This window comes from Mustela lutreola, chromosome 6 (assembly GCF_030435805.1).
Source record: "Mustela lutreola isolate mMusLut2 chromosome 6, mMusLut2.pri, whole genome shotgun sequence".
In the NCBI taxonomy this organism is placed as follows: Eukaryota; Metazoa; Chordata; class Mammalia; order Carnivora; family Mustelidae; genus Mustela; species Mustela lutreola.
Genome location: NC_081295.1, coordinates 21,508,520 through 21,523,583, shown reverse-complemented (window position 1 = coordinate 21,523,583; position 15,064 = coordinate 21,508,520). Strand labels below are relative to the sequence as shown.

The following is a 15,064-nucleotide window of genomic DNA, read 5'->3' as shown; positions in this document are numbered from 1 at the left end:
AAGTGTTGGTGAGGATGTGAAGAAATCAGAACCCTTATATACTATAGATGGGAATATAAAATGGCACCACTACTGCAGAAAACATCTGGCAGTTCCTCAAAAAGTTAAATATAGAATTACCATATGACCCAGCAATTACACTCCAAGAGAACTGAAAACATGCTAAAACAAAAACTTCAGGGGCACCTGGATGGCTCAAGTGGGTTAAGCCTCTGCCTTCTGCTCAGGTTATGATCTCAGAGTCCTAGGATCAAGCCCACATCAGGCTCCCTGCTCTCTTTCTGCCTGCCTCTCTGCTCCTTGTGATCTCTCCCTTTCTCTGAAATAAATATATAAAATCTTAAGGAAAAAAAAAAAAAACTTCACAAATGTTCATAAAAACATTACTCACAATAGCCAAAAAGTGGAAAACCACCAAATTTCTGAGTGGCTAAATGGACAAACAAAATGTGGTACATCTATACAATAGAATATTATTCAGCCATCAAAAAGTACTGAAGTAATGGGGCGCCTGGGTGGCTCAGTGGGTTAAAGCCTCTGCCTTTGGCTCGGGTCACGATCCCAGGGCCCTGGGATCAAGCCCCAGATCGGTCTCTCTGCTCAGCGGGGAGCCTGCTTTCTCCTCTCTCTGTGCCTGCCTCTCTGCCTACATGTGATCTCTGCCTGTCAAATAAATAAATAAAATATTTTAAAAAAAAAAAGTACTGAAGTATTGATATTCATCACAATATGGACAAACCTTGAAAATATGCTAGGGGTACTTGGGTTGCTCAGTCAGTTAAGTGGTCCAACTCTTATTTCAGCTCAGGTCATGATCTCAGGGCTGTGGACTCAAGCCCTGTGTCCTGTGGCTGGCTCCACCCTCAGCAGGGAGTCTGCAGGAGATTTTCTTCCTCTGTCCTCCCCCCACACATGCATGTGCTCTCTCAAATAATAAACAAATAAATCTTTTTAAAAAAAAAAGAAAAAAGAAAATATTATGCTAAGTAAAAGAAGCCAGCCACAAAAAGTTCCACAGTGTATGATTCCATTTACATGAGATATCCACAATAGGCAAATCAACATAGCAGAAAGTAGTTAGTGGTTACCAGTATCCAGGGGAGGGGAAATCTGAGTGATTGCTTAACAGGCAGGCATGTATTTCCTTTTGCTGTAACAAAAATGTTCTAGAATTATCTTAACTTCTTTAGTAAGGAACAAAGTAGTGGTAGTGGTTGCACAATGTTACAAAGGTACTATAACTCACTGAACTGTAAAACTTTAAAATGACGAACTTTATGTTCATCAATCAAAATTTTTATTTTATCTTTATGAGATGACAGAATTAACTAAACCTATTATGGTAAATCATTTCACAATATATATAAATGAAACTATTGTACTATACCCCTTACCATTATGTTATACATCTTTTTTTTTTAAGTTTTATTTGTTTAAGTAATCTTTACGCCCAACGTGCAGCTCAAACTCATGACCCCAAAATCTAAAGTTTCCGGGATGCCTGGGTGGCTCAGTTAGTTAAGCGTCAGCTCAGGCCTCGATCCCAGGGTCCTGGGATCAAGTACCGCATTGGGCTCCTTGCTCAGCAGGGAGCCTGCATCTTCCTCTGCCTGCTGCTCCCCCTGCTTATGTGCTCTCTCTCTCTCTAATAAATAAATAAAATCTTTTAAAAAGTTAAAAATTTAAAAACTAAAAATAAGGGTATTTGCCTTTTTCCCATTAGTTATATATACTCTACAGTTTAATGTTTTACCATTTTTAAATAGGTAATATAAATATAGTAAAATAAATATGTGGATATTTTTCATATAATGCGAGAGTATACACTTTTTTCTTTTTTTTTTTTTAAAGATTTTATTTATTTATTTGACAGACAGGTCACAAGTAGGCGGAGAGGCAGGCAGAGAGAGAGGAGGAAGCAGGCTCCCCGCTGAGCAGAGAGTTCGATGTGGGGCTCGATCCCAGGACCCTGAGATCATGACCCGAGCTGAATGGCGGAGGCTTTAACCCACTGAGCCACCCAGGTGCCCCTATACACTTTTTTCAAAAAGTCTTCCTCTCAACCCTATTTTTCTTCCTGTAGACAATCATAATTAGCAATTTGTTATGATACTTCCAGTCTCAGTTTTTGCAGCCTGAGATTACATCTCATTTAACCTTGTATACTCACTACCTATGGTACAATACTTGGCTCAAGGAAAGGAATCAAATGATAAATACTAAACAAGAGATAAATGAATGGATACCAGAAAAATGGAGACAGATGAAAAGAGATAATAGACGGACAGAAAGGCAGGTGGAGGATGGATGGATGGAAATTTGAACAGAGATAAGTTGATGTGAACAGATGGATGATGTTGATGTGAACAGATGGATGTTGTTGAGAATTTACTATTATATTAAAGTGACAGTAAAATCAATATAATTTCTAATATGTGAAAACAGAGGGACACCTGTCAGTTAAGTGGCTGCCTTTGGATCAGGTTACAATTCCAGGATCCTGGGACTGAACTCCCCATAGGGCTCCCTGCTCAGTGGGAAGCCTGCTTCTCCCTCTCCCTCTGTCACCCAGCTTGTACTCTCTCTCTCTCTCACTCTATTTGAAAGAATAAAGTATTAAAAAAAAAAAAAGTGTTAAGAAAAACAGAAAAATGTTTCCATTATCTTGGTCTAGCACTCAGATTATAAGAAAAATATAAAAGAGGAAAAGCTAAAAACAGCACATGGTTGGGGTGCATGGGTGGCTCAGTGGGTTGAAGCCTCTGCCTTCAGCTCAGGTCATGATCTCAGGGTCCTGGGATTGAGCCCCACATCACCACTTCCCTCTCTCTCTCTGCCTGCCTCTCTACCTAACTGTGATCTGTCTGTCAAATAAATAAATAAATAAATTTTAAAAAATTAAAAAATAAAAACAGCACATGGTACATGCAAAAAAAATTACTTAAGAAACACTAGGAATAAGCCAAATATTAATAAGGAATTTATTTACTTAATTAAACCAATGCCCTATTAAGCTCAGGCAGTCAGACTCAGACTGAATAAAAGAATAGCAACCCCCACCGAAGACCAAACTGGTAATCTAGAAGATTAAATAAAGGAAATCTTCCAGAATATATAGAGAAAAAAAGAATTACAACTTTTGAAAATGAATTTAAGAGGCATGAAAGATAGGGCCTAAGAGGTCAACATTTGTTAATAAGTATATCTGAAGAAGAGAACAAGAAAGGCAACAGAGGGAGAAGAAAAAAATACTCAACTAAGTAACAGGAAATAAAAATTGCCCTAAATCAGGGCACCTGGGTGGCTCAGTGGGTTATGCCTCTGCCTTCAGCTCAGGTCATGATCTCAGGGTCCTGGGATCGAGCCCTGCATGGGGCTCTCTGCTCAGCGGGGAGCCTGCTTCCTTCTCTCTCTCTCTCTACCTGCTTCTCTGCCTACTTGTGATCTCTCTCTGTCAAATAAATAAAAAAAATATTTTTTTTAATTGTCCTAAATCAAAGACAAAAGAAAAAGCCCACTAAAAGATCCATAAGAAATTGGCAAAGGGGGGCGCCTGGGTGGCTCAGTGGGTTAAGCCGCTGCCTTTGGCTCAGGTCATGATCTCAGGGTCCTGGGGTCCAGCATCGGGCTTTCTGCTCGGCAGGGAGCCTGCTTCCCTCTCTCTCTCTCTCTGCCTGCCTCTCTGCCTACTTGTGATCTCTCTCTGTCAAATAAATAAATAAAATCTTAAAAAAAAAAAAAAAAGAAAGAAATTGGCAAAGGGAGTGAAGGAATAGGGAATGAAGTAGAAGGAATGCTACTAGACTAAATATCATTTTTTACCTTTGAAGTTCAAATTAGATGCATAAGTTATCTATTCAAAAAAATACTTTAGGACACAGAAACATAAGCACTTAAATTTTAAAAAAAAAAAAAACTACATTTTCTAGACAGAACTTTGGTGAAATTTTAAAATGCCTAGATAAAATGAAAAATCCTAGGGCATTCCAAAGAGGAAAAAGCAAGCTTCCAATAAAGAAATCCCCATGAGCAACAAGAAATACCAGAAGAACAGCAACAGTTTTGGATTCTAAGACAAAAATTATTCTTAATATAGAATTCTATATTCAGCCAAACTATTAATCAAGTATGAGTATAAAACACATTATCAGATACACAAGAACTCAGAATATGTACACATCCTATATGAAAAAGCTACTCTAAAAGGCGTCCTCAACTGAACCAAAACAAGGAATCCAAGAAAAACCACAAATGAGATGTAAAGAAATGTTATTAGCTAAGTAAGCTCCAGAATATTTGAAGAAAAGGCAGAATAACTTAAGAAAACTCATTAGGCCTTAATACCTGAAGTCTGTTTTAAAGAGCAATTACTTAATGCACAGATTACTTTTCCTTCTCCATGGGTCTTAATATTCTAATTCATCCCACAGTAATTTCATAATCACAGTATTTTAAGGCTATTATATGGTTTTCAGTGTTCCCTCTTTAGAATCAACTCACAGGGACACCTGGGTGGCTCAGTTGGATAAGTGGCTGCCTTTGGCTCAGGTCATGATCCCAGCGTCCTGAGATCAAGCCCCACCTCGGGATCCCTGCTCAGCGGGGAACCTGCTTCTCTCTCTGCCTCTGCCTGCCACTCTGCCTGCTTGTGCACTCTCTCTCTCGCTCTCTCTCTCTGACAAATAAATAAATAAAATCTTTAAAAAAATCTACTCCTAGACAAAAAGCAGGATGCTATAAAAATTATACTTTAAATATAGGCAGGTGGAGAAAAAAAAGTAGGAGAAATATATTACTTTCCTTAATATTCACATCAGGAAGATCACAAATATCTAAACTGACAAGTGAAGAAAAAAATTTATGATATAGAGTCTTAATAAAAGTATTCACTATAAAAAATCTAAAATAACAAAGGTAATAAATTTGAACATTGAGATGGGAAAGGGGAAAACAGGAGGTAATAAGACTTCACAAAATTGTTCAGCTTTCCTAATGGAAAATCAACAAAAAAAATCTAAAGTTGATAAATCAAGAAACAGAATGATAGTGGTGTCCGGGTGGCTCAGTCAGTTAAGCATCCGATTTCCAGCTCAGGTCATGAAGTCAGGGATCGAGCTGGGATCAAGACGGGATGGAGCTCAGATGGGAGTCTGCCTGTTCCTCTCCCTGTGCCCTGCCCCTCTTGCTCGTGCTCATGTGCACTCATACTCTCTCTCTCAAATAAACATTTTTTAAAAAGAAACAGAATTATATGTGTATTATAGTGTTAAGCACCAGTAAAACTTAAAACAGAAATAGTTAACACTGGTTACCTCTGAGAAATAAGCAAAGCTTGACAGTGGACAAGATGGAAGACTTTTATTTTTCATTCTACATACACTTATACTGTTGGGAGTTTTAATCAGGTACAACTATTACTTAATAAATTTTAATAGCATAAAAATAAAAATATTTCCACTTTAACACAAATATACCATAAAGATCAAAAACTGCTGAGAAATTAGTTAACAGAACTCTGGTTTTCTAAGTTACACAACTTTACAACAAAATTACATACAATTTTTTTCAGGAAAAAAGGCAGGCCACTTTTTTTTTTTTTTTTTAAGATTGTATTTACTTATCTGAGAGAGAGACAAAGCAAAAGAGCACAAGCCAGGGGAGAGGCAGAGGGAGAAGCAGGCTCCCAGCTGATGTGGGACTCCAAAGGTCTCAGGATCATGACCTGAGCCAAAGGCAGACTCTTAACCGACTGAGCCACCCAGGGAGCCCCAAGGTCACTTTTTCTTTAAACTTTCACTTAAATCCAAAACAATAAGATTCACTCAGTGTTTAAGTCACTCTTAAAATGCAATTATAGGTGCGACACCTGGGTGGCTAAGTTGGTTAAGCAGCTGCCTTCGGCTCAGGTCATGATCCCAGCGTCCTGGGATCGAGTCCCACATCGGGCTCCTTGCCCCGCAGGGACCCTGCCTCTCCCTCTGACTCTGCCTGCCACTCTGCCTGTGCTCGCTCTCTCTCTGACAAATAAATAAATAAAATCTTAAAAAAAAAAATGCAATTATGGGGTGCCTAGGTGGCTCAGAGGGTTAAGCCTCTGCCTTTGGCTCAGGTCAAGATCTCAGGGTCAAGATCTCAGGGTCCTGGGATCGAACCCTACATAGGGCTCTCTGCTCAGCAGGGAGTCTGCTTCCCCCCCTCTCTCTCTGCCTGCCTCTCTGCCTACTTGTGATCTCCATCAAATAAATAAATTTTTTAAAATGCAATTATAATAATTACACTGCAAAAGGGAAAGCGAAATAGGAAACTAACTTTTGTCAAAAGCAACATCCTTTGTGCCTCAGACCACAGGGTAGTTTCATAGGTGAACTTATTTAACAATCATAAAGAAAATTGTAACTTTCCTACAGAAAGATGCAACTAACCTATAAGGCAAACTAACCACATGTAAGGCAAGTTTTACCTGCTTTATCCAGCAGCCTTGGATTCACCTTCCTGTCGAAATGTAAATATCTACAAAACAGTTTACCATGACATGGTTTTGATCTGTGGTCACAGTACGAAACAAAATTAAATCCATTTCCTAATCAAGTTCTCCTTGGTAACTGAGATCATCAATCACAAAATCCACTGAAATAATATTTTTTTATAGAAAACACACAACAGGGGCTACCTGGGTGGCTCAGTAAGTTAAGCATCTGCCTCCAGCTCAGGTCATGGTCCAGGGGTCCTGGGATGGAGCCTTGCATCGGGCTCTGTGCTCAGCGGGGAGTCTGCCTGGCCCCCTCCCTCTGCCCTACTCATGCTCTCTCTCTCTCCCAGTCTGTCTCTCAAACAAACAAATAAATAAATAAATAAATTTTTAAAAAGGAAAGAAATAAAATACACAGGGTTAAATCTTTTATAAGGAGGGTTTATTTCTCCATTAGAAAGACTCATTATATTAGAAATTAAAGATATTTTTAAGGATAACAATTATTTGAGGACTTTACAGATTTTTCTCTTTGATCCATCACTTACTTTCGGATAAGAATTCAAACCCTCAATAAAAAACTACTGCTGCACACTTGTTTCCTGAATTACATCCTGTCTCCTCTCTTGAGATTCTCTTTCATCCTGCACAATGCGAGCTCAAAAGGGCTATTACAGGAAGTGTTGAACTATCAGCTATTTATAAATGGACAAAATCTTCAAATAGCTTTGTCAGTTACTTCTTCATGGTTCTAGACCTTAAAAACTACCTGTTTTTAAAGAAACAGTCATGTTAGTGACTCAAAACATTAAAATGCTCTCTGGGGAAAAAATATCTTGTCCCTTCGTTTTGGGATCTAAAAGCAGCACTAACATTACACAGTCCCAGCATCACAAGATAACGAACAGGTTGATCTTCAAAAAACACATTAACCAAATAGCCTTACTCTCATCACTTACCACCAAGAAAATTTCAAATTGTAATCTATTGCCTTCAAGTCTTCTATACTGATGTCTAAACTTCACTGAGCTACATAAGCATTTTGCAAAACAAGCACACATAATACCACATATTAACTTTTTATCCAGCATATTCAGTCCAAACATAGCACACAAAAGTAAAAATCCTTGATTCATCAATACTGACATCCATTACATCAAAAAAACCTTTTCACAGATCTACTTTTTTCCTATATGAAACTCGGGAGACATATCATTCCCATGCTGTTAAAACAGTAACCTGCACTTCCTATAGTAAACTAATGATTTAAAACTCATTTTTAGGGCCACCTGGGTGGCTCAGGCATTAAGCGTCTGCCTTCTGCTCAGCTCATGATCCCAGAGTCCTGGGATGGAGCCCCGCATCAGGTTCCCCACTGAGCAGGAAGCCTGCTTCTCCTTCTCCCACCCCACCTGCTTGTGTTCCCTCTCTGTGTCTCTGTCAAATAAACAAATAAAACCTAAAAAAAAAAATAATAATTTTTAAAACCCTCATTTTTATTTCTGAATAATTATTAATTCTTAAAGCCTTCATTATTTCTTTTCCTTACTCTCAGCCTTCTTATCCCCATTCTTTTGACATTTAGATCTCATATATCAGCATGCTAGCAAATCATTTCAAGCCAGTACTTCCAAAGGTAAACAGCTTACAGAAATTTTAATTAGTTACATTAATATGCGCAAAAACTGTACCTACTAGGATATTCACTGTAGTATTAGTACTAGCAAAATACTGGAAACAGCCTAAATGTCTGTCCATCAAGAGGGATGGTTAAATAAATTATGTAAGTCAATACAATGGAACAGTGAAACTATTAAGAGGAACTAGGCATCTCTGCATATCAGTTATGTAATGATCTTCAAATTATATTTGTTTAAAAATAAACGTAAACTATTTATAATTAAATACACACAACCCCAAGAAAATCTAAGATAGAAAACCAAGAATGGCTGCCTGTAGAAAGGCAAAAGGGTGGGGAAAGGGAAGGCTTATATATTACATTGTGTATCTTTTTATGCACATGCACTTACTTACTGAACATACACTTTTTCTTTTTTTAACAAAACACTTTTTTGAAAAAGTGATCAGATATCCTTGCTTGTATTCACAAATTGACAGTTTTTCAGTTCAGGTATCAGTTTGCCTTCCAAACTGTTTCAGCCTCAAAATCCTTCCTAAAACTTGAAAGGCATGAGTTTTTTCCTATTTCACTTGTCCACACCATCATATACACGTTTTTATTAAATGGTCACTTCAGGGGCACCTGGCTGGCTCAGTCAGTGGAGCATGCAACTCTTGGTCTTGGGGTCGTGAATCTGAGCCCCACGTTGGGTGCAGAGTTACTTAAATTAAAAAAGTCACTTCATGGATTTGAAAATTGTGTTGCTAAGCCACTCATTCCAAAAATTCGAAACCATCCCATTTCAGTATCACAGGGAATGGCCATTTCTCAGCCACAGTAATCACATCCCTTGAGCCACATGTGGCTAGTGGCTACTATACTGTAGAGCACAGATGTATCTGCATCATTGCATGAAGTTCTATTGGACATTACTGCTCTAGACTACGGGTTGGTAAACTAAGCAGGGCAAACTACAGCCTCCAGACCAAAGTCAGCTGACCACCTGTTTTTGTGAACAAAGTTCTACTAGAACATAGCCATTCTAATTTAAATTCATTTACATATTATTTGTGGATATTTCCGCACTACAACAGCAGATTTAAGTACTTAAAACATATATGTCTCACAAAGCCCAAAATATTTAGTATCTGCCTCTTTGTGGAAAAAGTTTATCTGTCACTGCTCTAAACAATCAAATTTTATTGAAAAGAGCATTTATTTCCCTTGGGCTTCAAAAATAAAGTTCTGAAGGCTTGCACTGCATAAATGAAGAACCAATTAAACATAAACCAATGACCGTTTGATTTACTAAGTGCTAAAGATACTAAGTTTATTAACATAAACCCATCATCTCAATAAATTTCCTAAAGTATGCTTAGATGCTGACATTTTCTAAGCATCTCTATAAAATAGCTAGTAAAAGCACAGAACAGGCACCAGGGGTTGCTTGATCAGTTAAGCTTCCAACTTTTGATTTTGGCTCAGGTCATGATCTCAGAGCCATGAGATCAAGCCCTTCAGGTTATTATTTATATTGATATCACACAGCTAAGAACAAAGAAGAGCAGAATCACATCTAATGAATATACTTGGTGAGTAAGAGAAGGCTTCTAGAAGAAAAGCTATTTGAATTGGGTATTATGGATGAGCAGGAGTATGCCAAGTTAATGGGAGTGAGGAGAAAAGGGACAGAGGAATAGCAAAGCAATGCCATTCTACTTTGAATGCAGGGAAGAAAAAATAGATATGAAAAGGATTTACCAAGTCCTAGAAAATATGATTCAATGCTACAGAAGCATGGCTTGAAGACTCTGGAATAAAGGAGGGAGTTAGTGGCAAGCATAAAGGCTGTAAAGACTAAAGACTTTAGGATCTGAATGCAAATGGCTTTACATGCTGAAGTGAGGAACTAAGATTGGATGTGATGGTTTGAACCAGAGAGAATGCAGTTTTCCAAGATGTGACATGATTAATTTTATTTTGTAGAAAAAAACCAAGCCAGGCAACTTGGATCTTGGACTATCGTGAGGAAAGACTAAGATAATAGCAGAGACCAATTTGTCTACTGGGCAAATCAGAGATGGTGGACCAAAGTAAGACAGTGAGAGTGGAGAGAAACCAGATAAAGAGAATTACAGGCCTGCACTTCTACTTTTTTTTAAAATGCCAATGTGATATCTTCCCTTTTCTGTATTTGTTGGAATAGATGGATCCTTTGCACGGATAAGGTTTATAGAATAAGACTGTCAAAACTGGAGGCAATGTGGCCTTTTTTGTTTTACCTCCTTTGGTATTAAGAAGGAAAACACATTAGAAAATGCAGTAACTCAGTGATGAGATCTGGATTACTGTCTTATAATTTGCTGTGAGGCCTGTCTTTGTTGTGAGACTACGGTCATGACAACCTCTAACAGGTCTGGTTTTCTCATTTGTAAGAAGAAATGAGACTAAATGATCTTAAAACTCTTGATAGCTTCCTAAAATGTTATGATCATACTGCTACATCTTTAACCCCCATAGATCTAAAAAAAAAAAAAAAAAAAAAAAAAAAAAAAAAAAACAAAAAAACGGAATGCAAATACTATCATCTATTTTAACTATAAACCAAATATGAAAAATCTATCAAAACCAAGCTGTTATGGCCGTGCCTATGTGTGTCCACGTGTACCTAACAAATTTATTAGTGAAGGATTTCATGACCTACATTAAGACATGTAAGACACCAATTACTCATCTGTAACTTCATACATAGTCACCAACTACTCATCTGAAACCTTAAGGCAAAACTGAAACTGTTGTCAGCCATTTCACTTTCAATTACCAAGTATCTTTCAGACATCTCCAAAAAGAAGCATTCTTTGATTGGAGTGGTTCAAAGACTAAATGAATGTCTGCAAAGTTGAATGGCAGTATTGTTGGGTACAACAGTTTTCAGACATAACACTATCCTATGGAATCAAGTTTGTTTGAACCTCTTATTGACAAAAGAACTTTTTAACAATATTCCTTTATCAATCAAAACAAAGTTTTTTCAAATTTAAGAAATATGGTCTTGAGATTTGTAACCATAAACTGTTATATGTGACTTTTTACTGTTAAAAGAAAAACTATTACAAATTCTTGTTCATACTAAAAAATCTAGAAATATTCTGAACTTGTTTCTCAAGAATAACTTTTAAACCTGATTTTATTTAAAAAGAATGGTTGGGTCAAAAGATTCTCTTCCTCCAAAACAAAAAAAAAGAACAAAAAGAACAATTAACATTTTTATTGAAAGTGAAAAACCCAAATGTGATCTTTCATTCCCACTGTTATAAATTTATGTAGTATAATTAACATAGCCTAAGTTAAAGTCATATTTCAATGACAATCTTCTAAGATTTTTTAAACTGTAACAAACTACAAGCAGAGGCTTTTCTAGTCATGCTTCATGCTACATTACTTCTTCCTGGGTTTCTCCAAAAGACCTGAATGATTCTTTGGTTATATACTACATTATATACATCAGAATAATTTCTCTTTAATGAACCCATGTGATTTTTTTTCTTGCTCCCTAAAATAGCACTATACATTTTTTTCTGAATTAACCAAAATAAATTCTGATCAGAGTAAAATCCTTTACTATGGAAATGTACATCACAGTTTAGAACCATTACTAAAAACTTTCTATTTTTTCAAATCACTGTTATCAATGAACATAAAACTAATCCTACCAACCCACAAGAGATTTGTGTTTACTGTAAGCCTCAAATCTCAACTAGATCCTTGGTCCAAGAAAACCTACCTTTATAATGATTTTTCTTACAAGTAATACAGTGATATCAACTAATGCTTTCAGATCCTACAAGTTTCTTTAGAACGTATATTTTGAAAATACACAACTGATCTTATTCTATTAAAGAAACTTCATTAATTCTAATCAAACAAATTTCACTCAAGAAGAAACTGTAGTCGAATCAAGAACTTTATTAGAGGGGAAAATATTCAAATAGAACAATTGGAAGCAGGAATTAAATTATCTGTTTTCTGTTATAGCCCACGCTACCGAAATACAATTCAAAAGCAGAATTTTCAATTTTTCTCAAAAGTTGCCTAATAAAGGGAAGCTATTTTAACAACAAGAATGAAAATACATTTTAGAAATTCCAGATTAAATATATTATAAAGTTAGCATGAGGAGTTTGAAAAACACCTTGTTATTTGTTTTGTAATGCCAATGTCCAGATAGGAAAACTAGATGTCCTCTCCCCAAGTCTATCTGATAAGATTGCTACATGGACACCAGTGAAACAAGTAAAGTCAATATTCCAAAAACAAAATACTAGTTAATTATAGTACCTCACATTCCAAGCTATGAATCCAAGGACACTTGGCAATTAACTAAATGAAAGCATTATGAGAAAAGTTTACAACTGAATACAATGGGGCCCGTTTAGTTATAAGACAAAAATTACTTGCAGTAACAATCCTTTACACGTGTATAGTACCTGGTGATTTCCACCATACTTTATGATAAAACAATTTGTAAAGTTGTACTTTCTCGTTCTCTGTACGAAATTAGCACAGACTCTAACGACTTTCATCCTAGAGTTCATAAATCAACTGTATCAGAGTGCGCAGAACGGTAGGCAGCACTTCAAATCTTTACTAATGTCATTATGGCTGATTCTCACTTTATCCAGAAATGTTCCCTTTCAACCCTAAAACCTCTCTTTCATATAGTTTTTGAAATCTAAGTCTTTGAAATCTAAGGGGGACAGGTAGATAGACGTTTCTGGACTTCTAACTCTGGGGGAGGAGAATTCCTGCCAGGAAGGGCGGTGAAGAGGCGATTGGTTCAAACCTATCCTTCGCAGGCAGGGAGCTGGTTCCACCTGTCCTACAGCATGAGCCCGTCTACCCTACAGGACGGAGGACAGGCGCTCTCAATACTTTATCCAGCTCGCCTTCTCCTAAGAGAACAATCAGTAAAAGCTTCCTAAGAGGTCATTACGGTTCTCCCAAAACTCTCAGGAAAACAAAGATTCACATTCCGTTCTGGACAATCTAGGTGCTCGATAAAGCCCAGCACGCAGTCATTCAGCCAGGAAACGGAGTGGAGGACATCAGAATATCCAGGGGGGGGGGGGGGTGATTTACCAGAGAACTAGGCGAACTCTGAAGTTCTGCGGGTAAAACGCGGTTCGTTTCCCACGAGGTCCTACATTCGAGGGAAGGTGCGGAATTCGGAATGTGAAAAAGCGAAATCAGGGCAAATGAGGAGGGATCCAGAAGTCGCCGGGTCTAGGCAGGGAGCGGGGGCTGCGCTGAGGTGCCAATGGGCTGGCTGGCCCCAAGGGCAGAGGTGCCCGGCGGGTCAGACCCGTGAGGCTGGCTAGGACCCCAGCGCTCGGCCGCGCGACCGGTTCCTCGGCTAGGTTTCAAACCGCCGCCCCCGGGAGGCGCTCAGCCGATTGGAAGTTCCACAACGACCGTCACCAGCCCAGGGTCGGAGCGGCAACTCCTCGGCAAAGCTCTCCCAGCCCTCCGCGTCTCCCCAGGAGACCAGACCCCACAAACTCCACCTCCAACCGAGGTCCCAACTCGAGTCCCGCCGCCAGCTCCATGCACGCGGAAGGCGCCCTCTGGGACGGGACCGACGCCCCCCGACTGGGCTGCGCCGCGGGAGTTCGAGGGGCGCGACGGGGCCGCGCGGGGGGCGGGCAGCACCGGCGTCCCTCAGTGCGCGCTGGAACGCCGCCCCGCGACCACCTCCGCCTCGCCCCTCCGGAACGGCCCGACCTGGCTCCGACCCACCCATCCCGCGCGGTCGCGGGCAGGGCGAGGACCCAAGCGAGCCTACTCCCCCCGCCCCTGCTCTTACCCATCTTTCCGCCTCGCCTTGTAGACGTGCCCGTAGGTGCCGCGTCCCACTTTGCACCCTTCGTACTCAAACAAATCCTCCACCCGCTCCCGCTCCGCCGCCAGCTTCGCCTTGAAATCATAATCCATTGTCTGCTTTCCCCATAGAGGCACCGGGACGCGGGGGCCGCCGCCGCTCAGTCCCTCCTCCTCCTCCCCCCGCGACCGCCGCTCCACTTCTCCAACAGCCGCCTCTCGGGCGCGCGCGCGCCGCCCGCCGCCCCGCGGTCCGCCTTCAGCAAGGGACTCCTCGGCGGCCGCGGCAGCCACCTCCTCCACCTCCTCCTCCTCCTCCTCCGCGGCGGCGGCGGCGGCGGCTCCCGCAGGCAGCCCCAGTCCCGCCTCCCCCCTTCATTTCCTTGTTTTGGAACCTGGTGGGCCGCGCCGCGGCTTCCTCGAGCTCATTAACGAACCATCCCGCCCACCCTGAGGTCGCGGGGCTCCTGGGAAATGTAGTTCCGAAGGCTACAAAAGAGGTTGAGTTTTGCCAGCAAAAGGAATACAGCACCCAGGTTGCTTTGGGCCGCCACAGCCCCGCCCCCACGAGGCGTGCACGCCTGCGTACTGGGGCCGCCCCTCCCCCTCAGGTAGAGCTGGACTGCCAGTTCCTGTGAAGGTAGAAACCTCAAAGTTGCAGTATTCTTTCTGCGAGTCTGTGGGAACTGGTGAAAAGAAGGCCCTTGTTCTGGTGTGAGGAAGGTATTCCACTATAACTGCTTCCAGGCGAGAAGGAGAGTGGAAAGTATTTGGCAAGTGCTTTGCTCAGGACTTTGCTCCAGCGGTTTGAGTGGCGAGGGCTGTGGTTAAGGCAGTTGTACTGCAGATTGTTTGTTTTTTGTGACAATTGGTCCGCCTGTTACCCCGCCCCCTCCCCTGTCCAGCCGCTCATTGGCTGAGACTGGAGAATGACGTCCTCGTTGGTGCGTGGGTATCCCCAGGCTTTGGCTTCTTTCCCGCTCCTGATTGGTAATGGGGTGTGCTCGGTTGTTTCTGATAGGTTAATCTTTTTCCTTTACGATGCAAAAACCGTATTTCAAAAGCTGAACCATCAGCGGTTTCCAAGTCCTAGCATC

General features: G+C 40.4%; 1 protein-coding gene across 4 annotated transcripts in view; it reads right to left on the bottom strand.

Annotated features, from left to right (window-relative positions):
* Positions 1-14,355, bottom strand: part of CDK19 (cyclin dependent kinase 19) — a 166,957-nt gene extending 152,602 nt beyond the window's left edge. Inside the window, exon 1 of one of the 4 annotated variants that reach the window (XM_059176856.1) lies at positions 13,954-14,355. In XM_059176856.1, coding sequence (XP_059032839.1) covers positions 13,954-14,081 — 128 coding nt within the window. In that variant the 5' untranslated portion in view covers positions 14,082-14,355. The remainder of the gene's footprint in view (positions 1-13,953) is intronic. The other 3 variants (XM_059176851.1, XM_059176853.1, XM_059176854.1) reach the window with 3 other exon arrangements.
* Between the last annotated feature and the right edge of the window lie 709 nt (positions 14,356-15,064).